At 57.9% G+C, this 21,849-nt stretch overlaps 1 protein-coding gene across 8 annotated transcripts in view; it reads left to right on the forward strand.

Moving 5' to 3' along the window:
- Positions 1-106: 106 nt before the first annotated feature.
- The window catches only part of UBA7 (ubiquitin like modifier activating enzyme 7), a 65,928-nt gene continuing 44,185 nt past the window's right edge, over positions 107-21,849 (forward strand). For 6 of the 8 annotated variants that reach the window (XM_024111606.3, XM_042846219.2, XM_005279647.4 and 3 more), the window contains exons 1-8: positions 107-570; positions 2,149-2,257; positions 2,474-2,642; positions 3,837-3,971; positions 5,410-5,516; positions 5,722-5,812; positions 6,584-6,722; positions 7,286-7,383. In XM_024111606.3, coding sequence (XP_023967374.1) covers positions 2,202-2,257; positions 2,474-2,642; positions 3,837-3,971; positions 5,410-5,516; positions 5,722-5,812; positions 6,584-6,722; positions 7,286-7,383 — 795 coding nt within the window. In that variant the 5' untranslated portion in view covers positions 107-570; positions 2,149-2,201. The remainder of the gene's footprint in view (positions 571-2,148; positions 2,258-2,473; positions 2,643-3,836; positions 3,972-5,409; positions 5,517-5,721; positions 5,813-6,583; positions 6,723-7,285; positions 7,384-21,849) is intronic. The other 2 variants (XM_024111608.3, XM_065551482.1) reach the window with 2 other exon arrangements.

Raw genomic sequence — 21,849 nt, forward strand, 5'->3', positions numbered from 1 at the left:
GCCCCGCAACTGGTCCCACTCCTCCTCCCACAACTCGCCCGCCCCTGCACTGGCCTGGCCCCGCCCCTCCCAGCTCAGCACCAGATATCACAGCGGGGGAGGGACAGTGGGAGCTGCATGATGCCAGGTGGTCCCCTTTGCCAGGATACAGTCCATAGGTGCCATTGCTGCGGGTTACCAGACTTCCCCTTCAGCTGTACACAGCCCCTAGCGCACTGCGCCAGGCCCTGGGCTGGGCACTCGGACAGGGTGGGAGGGGATGTGTCTTTGCTGAGGAGGAAGTCCTGGCTGTGTCTAGACCATGCCCTCCCTACACACTCCAGCGTTCCTGCTGCTCCTGCACCAGCCCGTGCCCTGGCGGCGCTCTGGCAGAGCTCCGGTATCCCCGCTGTCCGCGTACCCCCCTGCCCCCAAGCGGAGCTCTGGTGACGGTGACCCCACTGCCCGTGGCTCAGGCGTGTCTGTGCCTTTAAGAGGCTGAGCCGGGAGGTAGCTGTTCCTCGACTTGCCGTTTCCTGCTATCCTCCTTGAGCTTCTTCTCAGGCGCTTGTGTGGGCATCGGTTGGCTGGGTAAGTGCTGACCCCGCGCCCAGCTGGGCCAGGCAGGTTCGCCAGCCTCCCCCTTTGGGCATGAACCCTAGCAGCCGTGTTATCCCCACCTCTGGGCTGGTTCTGGGCAGGGAGCGGTGTCCGGTGGCTGGAGCAGAGGGCTGGGAGGCAGGTTCTGTCCAGGGCCCTAGAGGGGCTGAGCGTGGCCTGGTTGTGCGGGGCCTTGCTTGCCCTCTGCCCATGGGGACAAGACCCAGGCACGGGGCAGGGATGTTTCTGCCCCCATATGCGTGGGCTCCTGGCACCTGCCCCCTCCTCCTACTGGCATCACTTTGCAAAACCCCTGCCCTGGTATCCCCAGGACCTTGCTGCTGTGCTGTGCTCTGGCTAGCTTTGTGCCCTGCAGGCCCCCATAATGCGATATGCAGTGGGGTGTGTGGCAGACCCCTGCCCATGCCGGGCGGGTGTCTAGAGGAGTTCCCTTCCTGCTGCATGGTGCCCAGCCCCACCTGACCCAGCAGGTGTGCTGTGCCTGGGCAGCGGGGTACCAGCCAGTCTGAGGGAGGCTACTGACTGCTCCAGTGGCCTTCATGCCAGCAGCTTCTTGTGCCATGTGCCCAACTTCTGCTAGGGTGGGTTGGTCTTTGCTGCCCCAGGACAGGGCAGCGCTGTGCCCGTAGCTCCATCAGGCTGCAGTGAGGTGCTGGGATGAGGGTGCTGCCAAGCTAGCCTTGGGGGCTAGGAAGGGATTGGCCCCAGCTCCCTTCCCTCAGCCACAGTCTTTGCTCCCATATGTCCCTGTGTGGCAGGCGGGCTTCCTGCATGGCATGGGGCGTGGCACGGGGACCGTCTGAGGCTGCTGCCCCAGGATTGGGGAGCTCATGGAATGCAGCCAACTTCCAGCCATTGGCAGCAGCTCCCCTCCCCCTCCCATTGCTGGCCTTTCACTTTCACTTTCCTGACAGTCACAGGGCTGGGTCTGCTGAGGCGGGGCTGAGCTAGCGTGCCAGGATAGCGCTGCCTTTCCCTCCTAATGGCCAAGCCCCTAGCTGCGTTAAACCTTATGGAGCCAGGCCTCTGCCGGGAGATGCTGGAGATGGGGTTGGAGCCCCTGAGCCTGCCAACCTGTGGCAGGGAGCATCCACCACCTCATGGGGTGCATTCCAGCATCCTGAGCGCCCGCTGCCCCCAGTGCTGCCCTGGTACAGCCAATGGGCTGGCCCTTTCTGGCTGCAGCCCTGGGTGACATCTGTGATGCCCCTTGGGTGCTCTGCACCATGGCTCTAGCCCAGCTTGGGTGCCAGCTGCCTGCCAGGCCCTGCCAATCTCCCCCATCCCTCCGGACAGGCTCTGCTGCCCACAGCCGTGTGTTAGCTGCCAGCTCTGGGACCCAGAGAGAGGAGCTGCCCACCCACAGCTGGGGGCTGGGCTGGAGCTGGACAGCTCTAGGGGGCCCAGGGCAGCCTGGCTGGCTGCGTGGAGCATCCTGCTGCCCTTTTCAGCCAGGAATGGAGCTGATGTGGAGCCACTAGCCCCAGTGGAGGATCAGGAGCAGGGCCCAGGAGTCCTGGCTTCCAGCCTGGTTCTTTTCTCATGCAGGGCTGGACACAGCCGCACCCACCTCACCCACATCTGCACTGGGCAGAAGCAGCATGAGGCGCTCCGAGAGCCTGGGCGAGATCGATGAGGGCCTGTACTCGCGGCAGCTGTGAGTGCTGGGCCTGGAGATCAGGGGGCACCTGGGGTCAGCCAAGGAGCATGCCGGGTGCAGTGTCCCAGTGTGGGTGTGATGGGGCGGGGCTAGTGCGACAGGGCCGTGGTGGGAGAGGGGCCAGGGGCACTGGTGTGGCGGGGACATGTTGGAGTAGGGGCTGTGCCAGCTGCATGTTCTCTCCCCCACACGCCCACTGTGCTTGTCCCATAGCTACGTGCTGGGTCATGAAGCCATGCGGAGGCTGGCAAAAACTGCCGTGCTGGTGTCGGGGATGAAGGGCCTGGGTGTGGAGATTGCCAAGAACATCATCCTGGCTGGGGTGAAATCAATCACTGTGCATGACCCGGGCAATGTCCAATGGAGTGATCTCTCCTCGCAGGTACCTGAGGTGGGGGGGCAGGGCTTGGGGTCCCTCCTCTCTGGGGGCATGTACCTCCCAGCCTTGACTGGTCTGTGTTCATCCTGCGTTCTGGGGCTGGGATGCCACCAGGGCCCAAGCACGCCCATCTACTTGCCTGGTGCCAACCTGTCAGCAGCAGCTGCCACTCAGGAACTGCTCTGGTGGAGACCAGGGCACTGAGAGGGACTCCGCTTCTGACGAGAATTGCACCACAACTAGCGACAGGCGTTTCTCCACAGTAGCCCTGTCCTGCCTCTGCAATTGGCGGCAGTGATTACAGGAGTGCTCAGTGACAGCCTCACCTGCTGACTCCCTGCAGCTGTCCCCCCCCCAAACCCGACAGAAGCCGCATTAAGCCTGAGTGCTTCCAAGTCCAATCCCGTCCCCAGCGCCTGGCTCTCCCAAGTACAGGGGAACGCCAAGAAGATCCAGCCCTGCACAGATGTGGGGCCACAGTTTGACCCCATCCCCTCCTGGCCCTGTACTGCCAGCCCGCTTTGACCTGGCCACGGACTGGGGTGGGGCAGGCCCAAAGAAGGGGATTTTTAACAACCCATGTGATTATTACTTTCTCTCCTAGCCGGGGTGGGCACAGGCTGGCTCAGCCCCAGCCCTCGGGTATTGTTCAGTTTAACCTCCTGACCAGGTTCAAGCGCTTAGTTTGGGGATCCTCACCCCAGCCAGGCTGGGTTTTCCCTTCAGTCCCTGTTGGGGCTCTCGGCCATAGCACCGTGCAGCTCAGGGTCAGTTTCTGTCTGGGAATTTCTCTGGCTTTTCAAACAGCCTGGGCTGGGGTAGGGCTGGTGCTGTGCAAAGGGGAGATCTGGATGTGGGGAGCCCTCTCCCTAAATCCCCTGGTCTCTTCTTTGTAAGGGCTCCCCCTGCACCAGCCCCGCTCTCCAGAGTGCTTGCTGAGGGTGTGGGGAGCCAAGGCTGCAGTGCCATGGGCAGCCTGTGCAGCCCTGATGCTCAAGGCCAGCTGCTAATGTCCCCCGAAGCAATGGGTGGTGCCCAGGTGAGCACTGCGACTGGGGAGGCACGAGGGGGCTGTGTGCCACGTGACCAAAGCTCAGCCCATTGGTAAGGAGGCTGCGGCCGTGTCCCGTCACAGCAGAGGAGGGTTTCTCCTGGCCATGGGGTGGGGGCACTCCTCATGTGGGGCTATCTCTGCAGTTCTTCCTGTCTGAGAGCGACGTGGGCCGGAACCGAGCCGTGGCCTCCCAGCAGCGCCTGGCAGAGCTCAACAGCTATGTGCCTGTGACAGCCTACACCAGGGAGCTGTCCGAGAGCTTCCTGGCAGCCTTCCAGGTGAGATTGGGCCGTGGCTCGGGCACCCACATCTGTGGGCTTGCAGGGGCCTCAAGCAGGCAGGAGCTGGGTCCAGGCTGCCGGTGTGGGGCAGCTGGGAGCTGAGACTTGGCAGGTGTCACTCAGCTTCTGGAAACGGCCAGCATAACCAGCCTCAGTCTGGGGGGCAGGGGGAGGATCCACAGCTGAGTCCGAGGGTGGCGGGAGCTGGGGGCGGGGTGTCTGAGGGGCAGTCTGGGTTGGGGTCCCAGCTGAGCCTGGTGGGGCAGTCTGGGGTGGGGTCCCAGCTGAGCTAGGGTTGCCAGGCATCCGTTTTTTGACTGGAACGCCCGATTTAAAAGAGACCCTGGTGATTCTGGTTGGTACCGCTGATCAGATCATTAAAAGTCCTGTTGGCGCAGGGCTGGCAGGCTCCCTACCTTGCTCTGCGTGGCTCTTAGAAGCGGCCAGCACATTCAGCTCTTAAGCATGGGGTGGCCATGGGGGCTCCACACTCTGCCCGCGCCCCGAGCACTGGCTCCGCAGCTCCCATTGGCCGGGAACTGCGGCTAATGGAAGCTGCAGGGGCAGCGCCTGTGGGCAGAGGCAGCATGCGGAGCCCCCTGTGGCTGCCCCTGCACCTGGGAGCCGAGGGACATGCCAACTGTTTCCGGGAGCCGCCTGAGGTCTGCGCCACCCGGAGCCCGCACCCTGAACCCTCTCCTGTGTCCCAACCCCCTGCCCCAGGCCTCAGCACCCTCCTGCACCCCAAACCCCTCATCCCTGGCCCCACCTCAGAGCCGGCACCCCCCAGCCGGAGCCCTCACCCCCTCCCACACCCCAACCCCCTGCCCCAGCCCTGTGAAAGGAAGTGAGGGTTGGGGAGAGCGAGCAATGGGGGGAGGGGAGAATGGAGTGAGAAGGAGGCGGGGCCTCAGATAACGGGTGGGGCAGGAGCAGGGCTTCAAGGAAGGGGCAGGCAGGGCAAGTGTGTTTGGTTTTGTGTGATTAGAATGTTGGAAACCCTAAGCTGAGCCCAGGGGGGCGGGGAATCTGGGGAGTGATCCCACCTGAGGCCGGGGTGGCAGGGAGTCTTGTGCTGGCTCCCAGCTGAGGGCTGGCTGTAGCTTTTGGAGTTTCTAAACAAGCAGTTTTGGGATTGCTTCTTCCTGCAAAGAACAATCCAGGTATTTACTTAGGGCTTGCACAAACGGCTATGTGAGCACCCCCTTGTGGGCCTTCAGCACACTGACCCATCTAGCTGGCACTGCCCAGCGGCTGGCAGGGGAAGTGAAGTTCCCATCTAGCTAATGCCAAAGCCAGTTGAGTGGCTGTGAAGTGGCATCTGGGAAACGTGCTGGCCCAGGGGGTGTGGCACTGTGCTTGGAGGCCTCTTCTGGGGGGGCACAGCCACCCCCAAGCCAGATCCCGGTTGCACTAATGCTGGGTCTTGGCTCAGGTTGTGGTTCTGAGCAACTCGCCACTGGAGGAACAGCTCCGCATCAGCGACATCTGCCATGCCTGCAGCATCCGCTTCGTCCTGGCTGACACCAAGGGGCTGGCCGGGTAAGCGTAAGATGCTACCTGCACTGCTGAGACACATGCATGCCAGGTGCTCTGCAGCAGGGGGTGCTGTGGGGTGGGGCAGGAGCCCTGGCTATAGGGGGAGCCCTCGGCTACTCCCAGTCCCAGCCTCTCCCAGCAGGGGATGCTGTGGGGAGGGAGGTGCATTGGCCAGGGGTGCTGACCCAGCCCCTGCTCCTTCCTCTAGGCAGCTGTTCTGTGACTTCGGGGAGAACTTTGTGGTCGACGAACTCTCGGAGGCTGAGCCCGTCTGCGCCTACGTCCAGCAAATCTCGCAGGTACAGCCAGGTCGAGCGCCTTCACTGTGGCCTCGGCCGGGCACCTGGGGAAGCTTGTCTCCCCCCTCAGGGCCCGGGCCCCCAGCCAGGAGTCACCCAGGCACCACAGAGGGAACCCCAAGAGGCAGGAGTTCATCCCTTGCCCACCCTGGCCAAGCCTGCGCCATGACGAGCCGGCCAAGCTGTGATGGGCCTTGGCTCCTCCCTGTCCTTCCTGCTCAGCAGGCAACCCCCCGTTCTTCGCTCTTGGGCAGGCTTTGTGCCCAGCATCCCTGCGGAGCCGTGCGATCTGGCTCCCTCTGGGCTGTGGGGCGCTGTAGGTCCCTGTCCTGGTGACTGGCTCTGCCACTGTTTCCTCAGTGTCTCCATCTTACGAGTCGGCCTCGGCCAGTCCCCAGTGACTGCCCCCCCTCCTCCCCCGGCTCAGACCACTGGGCGATGCCCACACACGCCCACCCTGGGCAATACCCACACACCCATGAGACTCCCTGGTGACCCCCACATGCCCATGTGTCGTCCCCCCCCAGGCAACGTCCACATGTCCACCCCTAAGAGCACACAGGCCTTTTCCACCCTGGGGAACAATGTGACATATGGGGAAACTGAGGCACACATGGGCTTTGTAAAAAATTACAAAAATTCCCACCTTGTCACACCCTCCCCCACCCCGTAGCCCTCTCCCTATGTGGGTTGCCCCAGGGTCACCCTCCCTCCTGTAACCCCCTTGCCATGTGGCCCAAGTGGGGTTGCTGACCCCTTCTCTCTCCCCAGGGCACACCCGGGGTGGTGACCTGCAGGGACGGGCAGGGCCATGGCCATGGCTTTGCAGATGGTGACTTTGTGACATTCTCCAACTTGGAGGGCATGAGCCAGCTGAACGGCTGCAAGCCCCACGCCATTCATGTTCTGGGTGAGCCCCCACTGGCTGGGGCCAGGAAAGCACAGGGTCAGGGATCCCAGGAACGGGGAGCATTGGGGGGACCCCGTTCTGAGGACCAGGGAGCATTGGGGGATCCCGCTCTGGGAGCAGGGTAGCACTGGGGGGGACCCTGCTCTGGGGGGAGGCCATTGCGATGGGGGCTAGGATGTAGTTTTTCACTGAAAGTCACTAGCCCCACCTCTCCGGGGGGGGGGGGGGGGGGGGCAGAGAGGGATGAGGGCTTCCCTGCTGGCTCCCTGCTTTCAGCCCAGCCCCTTGTGGGGGGCTGCTGGGCTCCGACCAACCCTCCGTGTGCCCCACCTGGGCCCGTGTGAGTCCCCTAGTGCCAGGGCTAGGTGGCCTTGGGCTCCTGGCTCTGGGTTGGGCCCTGGGCAGGTCTGGGCCAGGCCGAGATGGCAGAGACGCCCTTACACACAGGCCGTGCCCAGCTGCCACAGACTGCGGGGGCCCAGGGGCAGGGCCACAGGCTTACAGAGCCGGGGAGGAGTTGTGGGGACTCAGGGCCCCCCTCACCCGGGCACTGCCTCCCCCAGATGAGTTCACGCTGGAGATTGGGGACACCAGCTCCTTTGCCCCGTACCAGCGTGGTGGAGTCATCACCCAGGTGAAGGTGCCACAGCTGCACTCCTACGTGAGTATGCCCCCAGCTGACCCCCCCCCCTACCAGGGCCCCCCATGGCTGGCCAGGCCCCCCGATGGTCCCCGTTGCAGCTGGCTGGGCCCCACCACTCTGCGCCTCCCCCAGGGCCCCTGTGGCTGGCTGGGCCCCCCACTCAGCCCCCAGTTTTCTCCCCCGCAGCTGAGTCCCCAACTCTGCCCGCCCCGGGGCTGACTGGGCTGCCCTATGGCTGGCTGGGCCGCCCGACTCCCACCCCTCACAGATGGCCGGGGCCCACCCCCGGTTGCCCCTTGCTCCCCCCCTCCCACGGCTGTCCAGACCCTCACCCCACAAATGGGTGCAGTGTTACAAACTGCTGCCCATCAGAATTTGCTGCTTTGCTGGGACCAAACATGTCCTTGTGGATGCTCAGTGTGCTGGAGCCGCTGGCCTCGTGCTGCCCCCCCGGGGGACCTCCTGTTCCCTCGGTCTGGAGGGGGCAAATCGGGGGGGGGGCAGGCTGTGGCCAAACTGATTGCACAGGAGGGGCAGACTGCTGGAGGCAGAGGTGGGAGGGGACCAAATCAGGGCTGGGGTTAGGAGCCAGGGCACTGCCAGCTTGGGGCAGAAGGGATAACAGTTACCGGTGGCGGGGGGCGTTTGGAGTGTGGTGGTGTCAAGGCTGAATCCCCACTCTGTCACTCCAAGTGCAGAAAGTGGGGGCCTGCAAGGATTCTAAAAATTACTACTGGAATCTCCAGGCTCGTATTAAACTCCCAAGGTTACAGCTTTTCTCTGACTTTTTGGCTTGGTAAACGCTGCGACTACCCAAATGCAAAAAAGCCCCTTGGACCCAGGAAGGAGCACTTGGGAATTCCTCCCTGTGGGGTACCCTGAAGCCCTTTCACCCTGCCCCCCTCCAAGGAAGAGCTGAGAAAGAAAACAAAGGAAATTAGCTGTTGCCACCAGCTAGTCAAACAATGTATGCACAAATCTCTTAGGACACCAAAAATCCAATTCTGTTCTTAAAAAGGTAAATTTTATTTAAAAACAAAAAGAAATAAAATACATATGGAACTTGGGCTTTTGCTAGATTTTAAAAGAGCAATTCCAAAAATCAAGCATCCAAAATAGCTTTCTTGGCGGTTCAGCTTAAAGGTTACAAGCAAACAAAGCATCTGAGGTTAGCACAGAGGAGTCCACAAGCCAATAAGAAATAACCCTAATCACGTCTTTTTAGACATTCCCTAATTGTACTTACATATCTGAGGCTTCAGATAAGTAGGTTTGAGGTATGAATTGATAATCTATAATCATACCTGGCTTAAGCTGCTTACACCATTGTTGCTCTGTCCCTGCAGCCCAGAGAACAACAGACAAAGGGAATATTTCTTTCCCAATTTTAAAAAGTTCTACCTTCCCATTGGCTATTTTGGTCAGTTGCGCACTCCTTTTCTTTTACCTGTGGGCTTTTTAACTCTTTACAGGTAAAACAAGTAAAGAACAGACCAAGAGGGATTTTACAGCTGGCTGGCTGTCCATCAAAGGGAGCTACTCCCCCCCCTCCCCCCCCGCCATGTATCACAGGGGAGCAGAGAGGCTTTTTGTTTCCTCTGCCAGGACAGTGCAGCTCAGCTCCTGTCTCCCAGGGCCATGCTGCCTAGCCAAGGCAGCTCTGCCTCAGCCGCTGGGATGTGCTGGGCGGCTGAAGGAGACTCCATTCAGTGCTGTATTTTGCCCCCCCAAAGTGACAGTTGTCAGCCATGGTTTAGTGTACATGGGCATCCCGGCTCAGCTTCTCATTCTGCAGAATGCCCATCGCAAATTTGCCTTGGCCGCTGTTCTTGTTCCTGCTCTGGCGCCTGCCGCTGCCACGCCAGTATCACTCTTGGCCATTCTTTATTTGAAAATGTTACCCCTGATTTCCCTTGGCACTTCATCGTGGGCCATCCTTACCAGGGGGGCCGGGAGGTGGCACTGCCACTTAAGAGCAAATCACTGACTATGTGTCGCTAGTACCTTCAGCAGTCAGAGCTCACAGTGTTTCTGGAACAGCACTTCCTGTCTGTATGGTGACATTAGGTTTTAATTCTAAATTTCATCCTTTTCTCCTTTGCTTTAATCCACATGTTAATTCTTTGGACTCAGGACATCAAGGCTGGATGATTTCCTGCTTGGGTGTCAAACCTCTTCCCTTTCCTTTGATCCACCAATGGGGATTGCCTTCTCAACTGTTCCTTTGCTTCTTTAGCCAGCCCCCTGGGGCTTCTTCACGTCTCAACGGGTGTGTAGCACTTGGCTCCCAAATATTCACCCCAGGCCAGATCTCTGAAGGGTGAGAGCATCTCCGTGCCTTTGAAAATCCCACTAGCTGCCTAAATGCCTTTAAAAATCTGGCCCATAGGGCATTATACTATCGTGTATGAAGCCCTTCTGAAAAGGCAAATTGCTACTGCCATTGTTACTAGAGAGAAGTATGCAATCAGCAGCCACGATTGTTCAAAAATTACGAGTTTTACGCCGGAAAGTCATGGAATTAAATGAACTAAATACATCGGTTTGGGGGGCTTGTATTTTACCTTTTTGTTCACGAGCCTTTCGGTTACACTAGCTTTGTACTATCTCTGTTCCCTCTCCAAAAGACACCAATGATCCAAAATGGACATAAATTCCTGTAACATCCAATCCCATTTGGGACTTCCAGGAACATGTCTTCCCTCTCCTGTCGTCACTGAAAATTGATTAAAATCCTTATTTCTGTAAGTAATTCCCCCGCCCCCCGCAGACACCGGAATGCACATTAACACTTTACTCTTATTTCATTTGCTGCATGCCTAAATGTTGATTTTTTCTGCTGAATTGTTTATACTTTTCCCTGCATATTTTAATTTAATGTTTTATATATGCTACATATTGTGTTACGATACATTTCAGTATCATCTGCTCTCTACTGCCGAAAGCAAGGATTTTTAAGGTGAATTATGCTGTTACTCCTTTGCATTGGCTGCCTTTTGGAGAAACTAAAATGCTGTGTCTCCACTATGTTTGCAGTGGTGTTGTAGCTGTGTCAGTCCCAGCATATTAGAGACATGAGGTGGGTGAGAGAATAGCTTTGATTGGACCAACTTCTGCTGGGGAAAGAAACAAGCTTTCGAGCCACACAGAGCTCTTCTTCAGCTCTGGAAACCTATTGAGAGTGTCCTGGCTAAATTTAAGATTGAACAGATAGTTTTAGCGTAAGTAGTTACACATATTGTAAGAAACCATTTAATGTAGAGTGGCCCATTAACACCCCTGTAGTCACAGGACACAAAGGGAGAGGGGGTTAGTGGTTACAGATTGTTGTAATAAGCTATAAATCCAGTTTCTTTATTAAGACAATTTTTAGTGTCTAGCAAAGTTATGAATGTAAACTCACAGGCTCGTCTTTTGAAGGAGTTGTGCAGATTTCCTGTGCGGCCGAGGACTGAGAGGTCAGACATGGAGTGATCGCTGTGTAAGAAGTGTTCACCCACCAGTGGCAGATAGCATGTTTTTGTCGTTTGTCTTTTTCCTGTGCGAGTTCATTCCATAGAGATTGTCTGATTTCACCTGTATAGCTGTTAGTGGGACGTGTAGAGCACTGGATCTTCACAGGGAGATGCTAATGCAGAGGTGGGCAAACTACGGCCCGGGGGTTGCATCCAGCCCTCCAGATGTTTTAATCCGGCCCTCGAGCTCCCATCAGGCAGCAGGGTCTGGGGCTTGCCCCACTCCGGTGCTCCAGCCGGGGAGTGGGGTCGGGGGTTGCGTCACTCCGCGCAGCTCCCAGAAGCAGCAGCATGTCCCCCTTCCGGTCCCTACATGTAGGGGCAGCCAGTGGGCTCTGCACACTGCCCCCACCCCAAGCGTTGCCTCCGCAGCTCCCATTGGCCAGGAAATGTGGCCAATGGGAGCTGCAGAGGTGGTGCCTGCGGACAGGGCAGTGTGCAGAGTTGCCTGGCTGCACCTCCCATGTAGGAGCTGCAGGGGGGACATGCCGCTGCTTCTGGGAGCTGCTTGAGGTAAGCGCTGCTCAGAGCCTGCACCCCTGACCCCCTCCCGCACCCCAACCCTCTTTCCCCAGCCCTGATTCCCCCCCTCCTGCCCTCCAAACCCCTCCATCCCAGCCTGGAGCAACCTTGTGCACCCCCAACCCTCATCCCCAGCTCCACCCCAGAGCCTACACCCCCAGCCAGAGCCCTCGTCCCTCCCCCCCCCACGCCCCAACCTTCTGCCCACAGCCCCCTCCCGCACCCTGAACTCATTTCTGGCCCTATTCCAGAGTCTGCACCCCCAGCCAGAGCTCTCACTCCCTCTCGCACTCCAACCCCCAATTTCAAGAGCATTCATGGCTTGCCATACGCTTTCCATACCCAGATGTGGCCCTGGGGCCAAAAAGTTTGCCCATCCCTGTGCTAATGCATATTAGTTCTCCCACAGTAAACGCACGTTTTCTTAACAGTGAGGACACAGACTATAATGCTAAATTAACCATTAGTATCTAGAGCTTGACAACTCGGATTCCGATTGTGTGGCTAAGGGCTTGTCTACACTTAAAACACTAGAGCATGCTGCTGTAGTGTTCAGTGTAGACACTACCTGTGCCAATGGAGGGGCTCTCTGGTCAGTGTGGACAATCCACCTCCTTCAGCAGCGGCAGCTAGGTCAATGGAAGAATTCTTGTGCTGTCTACCTTGGGACAGCTTAACTCTGCCGTTGGCGGGGGCATGGATTTTTCACATGCCTGATTGATGTCATTAAACCAACCTATTTCTCTAGTGTAGATGAGCCCTTGTGCTGCTGCTTCACCAGCACAGGGCTTTGCGTCAGACTGGCTGCAGGCCCTCTATGGGCATGCCATGGAACCCCAGGGAAAGCCTGTGAAACTAAAGGAACCTGAGGCTTGTCTTAGTAAGGGCATGTCTCCAAGGTGTGACACTAAAGGTGTGAAGCCAGGCCATGCACTGCTCCGAACCCCTGTGTGGATGCTCTTGTTCAGGGGTGAAGTGCCCAGCGTCAGTCAGGGCAGCCCCAGGAGGTTGGCGTCTATCCCCACCCACTGTTAATCATCAGGCCTGTGAGTATGTTGAATGTTGGTAAAAGTCTCGTTCCTGTGACAGGGGCTCCACTGGGCTGGCGCCTCCCCTGGTCACTGGGGAATAGCTTGCCAAGTGGAGCCTCTTCCCGCAGTCGCAGGCCCTCCCTCCCTCCCTCCATCTCTGTCGCTGGGTCTGCGACGCCCCAAGCTGCTGCTGCCTCTTGGTGACTCAGCCTCCGGCCAGGCCACTACCAGCCCTTTCCCTTCCAGGCACCAGTCTCCCTCCCTGGCAGACTCCCTTTCACTGCCCCAGTGCCACTCCTCAGTGGCTGGCAGGGCCCCGGGCCTACTCTCTGGTCCAGGTTCCGACTCAGGGCCCCTCTGCTCAGCTGCCAAGGCCTGTTCCCTTTGAGCCCTCTCCTGCCCCTGCCCCTCTCTGGGGTTTGCCAGCCCCCCCAACACCTCCCCCCCCCAGGGAGGGACTGTGGGCTACCTGGTCCTGTAGCCTCCCAGCCCTCCTCCCCCTGCCCAGTGGGGACTGCGGCCTTCCCCAGCAGCCCCTGTCCAGCCCAGCTGGTTCCTTGGGCTCCCTCCTACAGCCACCTGCTTCCCCTCGGCAAGGGGTGCTTGGGGATTAGCTCTGCCAGGCATTGCACCCTCCTCTGGCAGTGTCTTCCCCTATCCTGGCTCGCCCTGCAGCCCCTTTTGCCTCCGGCTGACTCCCTACAGGATTCCTTCTGGGGTTGCCAAAGCCCTTCCACACAAACAGCCTCAGGCAGTCTTCTGGCGCCACATCTGCAGGGGCTGGCAGAGGAACCCGCCTGCTACTCGAGGGTCCAGTCTGGGGCCCCATACCTGGCAACTCTGGCTGCTCCCTGCAGCCCTTGCTCCTTCCCTGGATTCCTTCCTACAGCATCTGCCCCCCTTTACTCCTGGCTGTACCAGCTCCAAACCCTCCTCCCAGGAGTAGGCTGCTTGCTCTAGCCCCAACACACCTCCCAGGGAGGGACTGCAGCCCCCACGGGTGCCAGATTCCTACTCCTGCCCAGCAGAGTAATGAAATCCTTGCTCCCTGGCTCCTTCTCCGAGGGCAGCCTGAGCAGCTGATTGGCCCCTTACCAGCTTCATCCCTCCAGGCCTTGTGTGAGGTGCACACAAACACTCAGACTCCTGGAAATGCAGGTCTGGAAGGGACCTCATGAGGTCATCTAGTCCTGCCGCCTGCTATGTATTACCTGGACCGTCCCTGAGAGGTGTGTGTCCAACCTGCTCTTAAAAGTCTCCAGTGATGGAGACTCCACAACCTCTTTGGGCAATTTATTCCAATGCTTAACCACCCTGACGGGAAGTTTTTCCTGTTGTCCAGCCTAAACCTCCTTTGCTGCAATTTAAGCCCATTGCTTCTTGTCCTACCCTCAGAGGTTAAGGAGAACAGTTTTTCTCCCTCCTCTTTGTAACAACCTTTTATGAACAGTTTTCAAGTAATCATGTTCCCTCTCAGTCTTCTGCCCTAGGTGGGATACTTTCGAAAGTACCAATTCAGGACAAATTGCTTAGAGCAGGGCAGTTACAGCTCAAGGCTGGGGTTCCTTTGCACACCAAGACAAACCAAAGCAGTCAAACAGTGAAGACTTTGGTTTTACCCCACTGGCTAACCATAAGTCATACAAGCAATTTCCTTAGACACTCCAGTTTCCCAGTATCACCACCAGTGCCACTCATTATGTGGAGGAATGGTTATGAAAATCAATATCCCAGTACAAGGAAAAAGGTTCTCCCGATCCCACAAGACCAAGCTCCAGACCCAGGTCCAGGGCCGGCTTTAGGAAGTGCGGGGCCCGATTCGAATAGTTTTGACGGGGCCCCGGCAGGGATGACTCACCCGGCGGCGCTTTGGGTCTTCGGCAGCACTCAAGGATGCTGCCAAAGACACGGAGCGAGTGAAGCACCTGCTGCCGAAGTGCCACTGAAAACCCGGAGCGCCGCCGGGTGAGTAAAAATTAAAAAGGCGCCTAAGTTAGCCGCTCTTCTTTAGAGCGCGAGGCCCTCTTCGGCGCAGGCGCAGGGCCCTCTTTGGCGCGGAGCCGGAATCGGGGGAATTGGCCTAAAGCCTGCCCTGCCCAGGTCAATATACAAATCAGATCTTACCCATGAATCACGCTGTTGCCAATCCTTTAGAATCTAAAATCTAAAAGTTTATTTCATAAAAGGAAAAAGATATCGATTAGAGCTAGAATTGGTTAAATGGAATCAATTACATACAGTAATGGCAAAGTTCTTGGTTCAGGCTTGTAGCAGTGATGGAATAAACTGCAGGTTCAAATCAAGTCTCTGGAGTACATCCACAGCTGGGATGGGTCATTCAGTCCCTTGCTTCAGTTTGTAGCAAAGTACCTCCAGAAGTAAGAAGCAGGATTGAAGACAAGATGGAGGTGATGCAGCAGCCTTTTATAGTCTCTTGCCTGTTGAAGGACACCTTTTGTTCTTAGTGTGGAAAATCACAGTAGCAAGATGGAGTCTGGAGTCACATGGGCAAGTCACATGTCTAGGCATGACTTAATTTGCAGGCCGATGCCATTGTTTACATGTTAGTTTGAACGTTCCCAGGAAAGCTCAGATGTGGTTTGGCATCTCCCGAAGTCCAGTGTCAGTTAAGTGTTTCTTGATTGGGCACTTACTTACTTAAAGGAGAATAGTCCTTTCTCAAGAAGCTGACCAAATGATTCAGTGGGACTACTTAGAATCAAAACACATTGATATACAAGTACCTAGCCAATATTCATAACTTCAACTACAAAAATGATACAAGCATTCAGATAGCATAATCATACCCAGCAAATTATAACCTTTCCATAGTCACTTTATGTGATGGAGCAGGGAGCAGGGCAGATTTGACCTGGGAATGTTGCAGGGGGATTGCAGTGGGGATGGGAGACTTCCCTTGAAGGAAGCTACCTGAGCTGTAACCTGAGCCAGGAATGGGGGTGGGGAGAATTAACACCTTCTGCCCGGGAGACCGAACAAAGGAGAGGAGGAGCCGGGGGGAGGGGGAAGAGAGGAGCTGCAGGAGGAGTTCTGGTTTGGTTTCAGTTTGGGCTGGGTGGTGCAACGCAGGGAACCCCAAGCTGGGGTCTAAGCTCCCTGAACCTCCCAGAGGGACCTAATTGAGGGGGGTCTGGTCGTACCTACACGCTCTGCTTGAGACTGTGTTCCTGTCCTTGAATAAACCTTCTGCTTTACTGGCTGGTTGAGAGTCGCAGTGAATCTCAGGAAGAGGGGTGCAGGGCCCTGACTCCCCCACACTTCGCAACAACTGGTGGCAGCGGCGGGATCTACTGCACCCCGTGGACGGCGCTTCCTGCAGTAAGTGACTGGGGAGCAGTAAAACGAAGGGGGATTGACGGGGACCAGACGTGCTGAAGAGTGAGAGAGACGGTTATTACCCCTGGGAGTGTGTGACCAGCGAGAAGGACTTTTGCAGTAACAGGGTCCCCCGGGGGGATCGCAGCGAGTGGTCCCAGGGGCGGAGGAGTCTGCAGCTCAACCCTGGCAGAGAGGTGGTGACCTCGAGAAGGGCTGGCACACTAGGGGTCCCCCTGGGAACTGTGGGGAGCTGTGAGCACACAGGCCGGTGAGTGGCCAGCAGGAAGATGTACACCAAGCGGCTTAAGAGCGACCTGGTGGAGCTGTGCAAGCAGAGGGGGCTGCGCATTGGGAGGCTCACCAAAGAACAGCTCATTGCCCGGCTGGAGGCGGAAGATCGCGCGAATGAACTGCTCCCTGTGTCTCAGGGAAGCAGCCTGGCAAATGCAGCGCAGGCACCAGTGTCTGTCCCAGCTGGGAGTGGTCAGCCGGCTGCTGAGGGCTTCCCGAGACCCCTCCTTCCTATGCCTAGGGGAAGGGTGGGGAGGAGCCCAGCAAATACCGAAGGCGCCGTGACCCCCCGGGCCAGCAGGGGATCCTCCCGGCGAAGCTCGCCGGCCAGCAGAGGATCCTCCCGGCGACGTTCAGCATCCGTGGAGCGGAATTGGCTGGAATGGGAGAAAGAGCTAAAACTGAGAGAGCTGGAGGATCGTGAACAACAGAGACAGCGTCAGCATGAACGGGAGGAGAAAGAGAGACAGAGACAGCATGAAGAGAGACAGCATCAGCATGAACGGGAGGAGAAAGAGAGACAGAGACAGCATGAAGAGAGACAGCATCAGCATGAACGGGAGGAGAAAGAGAGACAGAGACAGCATGAAGAGAGACAGCATCAGCATGAACGGGAGGAGAAAGAGAGACAGAGACAGCATGAACTGGAACTGGCGAGATTGAAGGGCAGCGAACCCCCGGCTGCGGTGAGTGAGGGGGGACCCAGGACTGCACGGAGCTTTGATAAGTGCATCCTGGCCCCACGCAAGGAGGGGGAAGACATGGATGACTTCCTGGAGGCCTTTGAGGCGGCCTGCGAGCTGCACCGGGTTGATCCCACGGACAGACTCCGGGTCCTTACCCCCTTACTGGACCCCAAAGCCGTGGCATTGTACCGCCAACTGGGAGAGGCAGAGAAAGGGGACTACGAACTATTCAAAAAGGCCCTGCTACGGGAGTTTGGGCTGACTCCTGAGATGTACCGGGAAAGGTTCCGGAGTCAGGATAAAACCCGTGAGATCTCATATCTGCAACTAGCCGTCCTCATGGAAAGATACGCCAGCAAGTGGGCTGATGGGGCCCAGACGAAGGAGGACCTGATTAAACTGCTGGTACTGGAGCAACTGTATGAGCGGTGCCCATCCGACCTGAGGCTGTGGTTGGTGGACAGAAAGCCAGAGAACCCGCGACACGCAGGGCAGCTGGCCGATGAGTTTGTAAAGAGCCGGTCAGGGGGTGGCAGGGAGGAGCCCCAAAGGAACAGGCCCACCGCGATGCAGAGAGAGAGTCACCCTGGGACCTCCCAAAGGGGGAATATGGGGAATCCCCTCCCACGGGGAATGCCCAGCGTCAGGGACAACCGACCGGCTTGAGGGGACCCACGTGACATGAGCTGCTATTACTGCGGCCGAAGAGGCCACGTTCGGGCCCAGTGCCCCAAGCTCAAGGACAGACTGAGCAGACCGAACCCGCACCGGGTTAACTTGGTAGAGGCCCAGACGGACGAGGGGCAGGCTTCTCATGCAGGAGGGGCTGGCAGCTTATCAACTGCTCAAGAGAGAGAAGGGCCCCAGGCCAGATTCTCTGGGGGGCCAGATGCTCCGGATTCAAAGTTCTCAGTTTACAGGGTTGGCGCGGGGCTGTCCCTGCGGAGCGAGTGCCTTGTTCCCCTGGAGGTGGATGGGAAGAAAGTTTATGGATACTGGGACACGGGCGCAGAGGTGACACTGGCCCGGCCCGAGGTGGTGGCCCCAGATCGGGTGGTGCCCAACACCTTCCTGACCCTGACCGGGGTGGGCGGGACCCCATTCAAGGTTCCCGTAGCGAGGGTACACCTGAAATGGGGGGCCAAGGAGGGCCCCAAGGACGTAGGAGTGCACCACCATTTGCCCACTGAGGTGTTGATGGGGGGGGACCTAGAGGACTGGCCAAGCAGCCCCCAGACCGCCTTAGTCGTGACCCGTAGCCAGAGCCGGCGAGGGGCACTACGCCCTAACCTTGGGAAGGATGTCACACCGGAGGCACCGAACCCTACCTGGGTGGGGAGGGAACACCCAAGGACAGGGCTCGGGGTGGCTGGGGCTTCCGACCCAGCCGACAAGAGGGAGCAGGTCCCCATCCCTTCCCCAGCCGCCGAGTTCCAGGCCGAGTTGCAGAAGGACCCCTCCCTGCGGAAGCTAAGGGGCCTGGCTGACCTCAGTGTGGTACAGACCATGATGAGAGGATGCAAGGAGAGGTTCCTGTGGGAGAAGGGGTTCCTGTACCGAGAGTGGGCTCCCCCAGGGGAAGTGGAGTCGTGGGGGATCAGGAGGCAGCTGGTGGTTCCCCAGAAGTTTCGCCACAAGCTACTGTACCTGGCCCATGACATCCCTCTCGCAGGGCACCAGGGGATCCGGCGCACCAGGCAGAGGCTGCTACAGAACTTTTACTGGCCCGGGGTCTTCACCAACGTCCGGCAGTACTGCCGATCCTGTGACCCCTGCCAGAGGGTGGGGAAGGCCCGGGACAAGGGGAAAGCAGCGTTGAGACCTTTGCCCATCATAGAGGAGCCTTTCCAGAAGGTGGCCATGGACATAGTGGGACCTCTCAGCAAGACGACCCGGTCTGGGAAGAAATACTTCCTGGTGGTGGTAGATTTCGCCACCCGCTACCCCGAGGCAGTGCCCTTATCGTCCATCGAAGCAGACACTGTGGCAGATGCGCTGCTGACCATTTTCAGCCGAGTGGGGTTCCCCAAGGAAGTCTTGACGGACCAAGGGTCAAACTTCATGTCGGCCCTACTCCGGTGCTTGTGGGAGAGATGTGGGGTCCGGCACAACTGGGCCTCAGCATATCACCCCCAATCCAACGGGCTGGTGGAGAGGTTCAATGGGACGCTAAAAATGATGCTGAAAACATTTATGAATCAGCACCCGCAGGACTGGGACAAGTACTTACCTCACCTGCTGTTTGCGTACAGGGAGGTACCCCAGGAGTCTACCGGGTTTTCGCCTTTCGAACTGCTATATGGAAGGGGGCCCCTGGACCTGATGAGAGACGAATGGGAGGGGAAGGCCACTCCTGATGGAGAGTCGGTGGTGGAGTATGTCCTGACCTTCCGGGAACGACTTGCCAAGCTCATGGACCTGGCCAGGGAGAGTCTGGCCAGAGCCCAGAGGAAGCAGAAGGTCTGGTATGACCGCACAGCACGGGCCCGCGCCTTCGCCACTGGGGATCAGGTGATGGTCCTCATCCCCGTGAGGAAAAACAAACTCCAGGCTGCCTGGGAAGGGCCCTTCAAGGTTGTCAAGCAACTAAACGAGGTAAACTATGTGGTGGAGCTGTCGAACCGGGCACACCACCATCGGGTGTACCATGTGAATATGATGAAGCCATATTATAACAGGGGGAATGTGGTGTTGGCCGTGTGTGGACATTGGGAGGGGCAGGGAGATGACCCTTTAGTAGATCTATTCCCTGGGACAAGAGCTGGCTTCCCCCTGGAAGCAATTCCCCTCTCTGATCGGCTAACCCCTGCCCAGCGAGCTGAGATCGGAGGGGTGCTGCATCTGTACCAACAGCTGTTTTCCAACCAGCCTGGACGCACTAATCTGACTGTCCACCGGGTGCAGACAGGATCGCACCCGCCTATAAAATGCTCCCCCTTCCGAGTCACAGGGAAAACTGCTCAGGACCTGGAAAGAGAGGTCAATGACATGCTGGCTTTGGGGGTGATCCAGCCGTCTTCCAGCCCTTGGGCCTCGCCGGTGGTGCTGGTCCCCAAAAAGGACGGGTCGATCCGGTTCTGTGTGGACTATCGGAAGCTCAATGCCATCACTGTAGCCGATGCCTACCCCATGCCCAGGCCGGACGAGCTCCTAGACAAGCTGGGAGGTGCTCGGTACCTTACCACCATGGATCTTACAAAGGGCTATTGGCAAGTGCCGCTGGATGCAGATGCCAGGCTGAAATCGGCCTTTATCACCCCTCTGGGGCTCTAAGAGTTCCTGATCCTGCCTTTCGGCCTCAAGGGAGCGCCGGCCACCTTCCAGCGCCTGGTGGATCAGCTATTGAGGGGGATGGAGAGTTTTGCCGTGGCGTATATCGATGACACTGTGTCTTTAGCCAGACCTGGGAGGACCACATGTCCCAGGTTAGACAAGTGCTGGACCGACTCCAGGAGGCTGGGCTGACCGTAAAACCGGAGAAGTGCAAGGTGGGGATGGCTGAGGTATCCTACCTAGGCCACCAGGTGGGAAGCGGCTGCCTAAAGCCGGAACCAGCCAAAGTGGAGGTGATCAGAGACTGGCCCGCTCCTCAAACCAAAAAGCAGGTCCAAGCCTTTATTGGGATGGCAGGGTACTATCGGAGGTTCGTGCCCCATTTTAGCGCCATAGCCGCCCCCATCACTGAGCTGTGCAAGAAGGGGAAGCCAGACAAGGTGGTCTGGACCGAGGAGTGCCAGGAGGCTCTCCAGGCGCTGAAGGAGGCTCTGGTCAGTGGCCCAGTTCTGGCAAACCCAGACTTTGACAAGCCCTTTATGGTGTTCACCGACGCCTCAGACACGGGACTGGGGGCGGTGTTAATGCAGGAGGATGAAAAGGGGGAGAGACACCCCATCGTGTACCTGAGCAAGAAGTTGCTACCCCGGGAGCAGAACTACGCGGCCATCGAGAAGGAATGCCTGGCCATGGTGTGGGCCCTCAAGAAACTAGAGCCATATCTCTTTGGGCGTCACTTCACCGTGCACACCGACCACTCTCCCCTGACTTGGCTGCACCAGATGAAAGGAGCCAACGCCAAGCTCCTGAGATGGAGCCTGCTCCTGCAGGATTATGACATGGACGTGGTCCATGTGAAGGGATGTGACAACCTGATAGCGGACGCATTGTCCCGGAGAGGGAGCCCTGAACTTCCCCAGGTCACTGGTCAGAGTGACCCCGCTCAGTTCAGTCTCGAAGGGGGGAGAGATGTGACGGAGCAGGGAGCAGGGCAGATTTGACCTGGGAATGTTGCAGGGGCATTGCAGTGGGGATGGGAGACTTCCCTTGAAGGAAGCTACCTGAGCTGTAACCTGAGCTGTAACCTGAGCCAGGAATGGGGGTGGGGAGAATTAACACCTTCTGCCCGGGAGACCAAACAAAGGAGAGGAGGAGCCGGGGGGAGGGGGAAGAGAGGAGCTGCAGGAGGAGTTTTGGTTTGGTTTCAGTTTGGGCTGGGTGGTGCAACGCAGGGAACCCCAAGCTGGGGTCTAAGCTCCCTGAACCTCCCAGAGGGACCTAATTGAGGGGGGTCTGGTCGTACCTACACGCTCTGCTTGAGACTGTGTTCCTGTCCTTGAATAAACTTTCTGCTTTACTGGCTGGTTGAGAGTCGCAGTGAATCTCAGGAAGAGGGGTGCAGGGCCCTGACTCCCCCACACTTCGCAACACTTGATACGACAACTTTTTGTACAATATTTGCTGCAAATATATAATAGTGGTGGCAACAATGATCTATACAGTCCCAAGTTCATATTAATAATGTAATAACTCCATTATGCATTATTAATGAAAACATTGAATAGTACCAGCCGCAGGACTGACCATTGCAGGACCCCATTAGATGTACCCTCCCACTATAACTACTCTTCCAGAATGGCTTTTCAGCCAATTGTACCCCCACCTTATAGTAGTTTCATCTAGACTAAGGGTGGCAAACTATGGGCCGTATCTGGCCCACAGGATTGGCACTCCCATGGTGCTGCAGGGGTAAGGCAGGCTCCCTGCCTACCTGGCCCTGTGCCACTCCCAGAAGCGGCTGGCACCACGTCCCTGCGGCCCCTGGGG

This window comes from Chrysemys picta, chromosome 7, assembly GCF_011386835.1.
Source record: "Chrysemys picta bellii isolate R12L10 chromosome 7, ASM1138683v2, whole genome shotgun sequence".
NCBI classification, from domain to species: domain Eukaryota; kingdom Metazoa; phylum Chordata; order Testudines; family Emydidae; genus Chrysemys; species Chrysemys picta.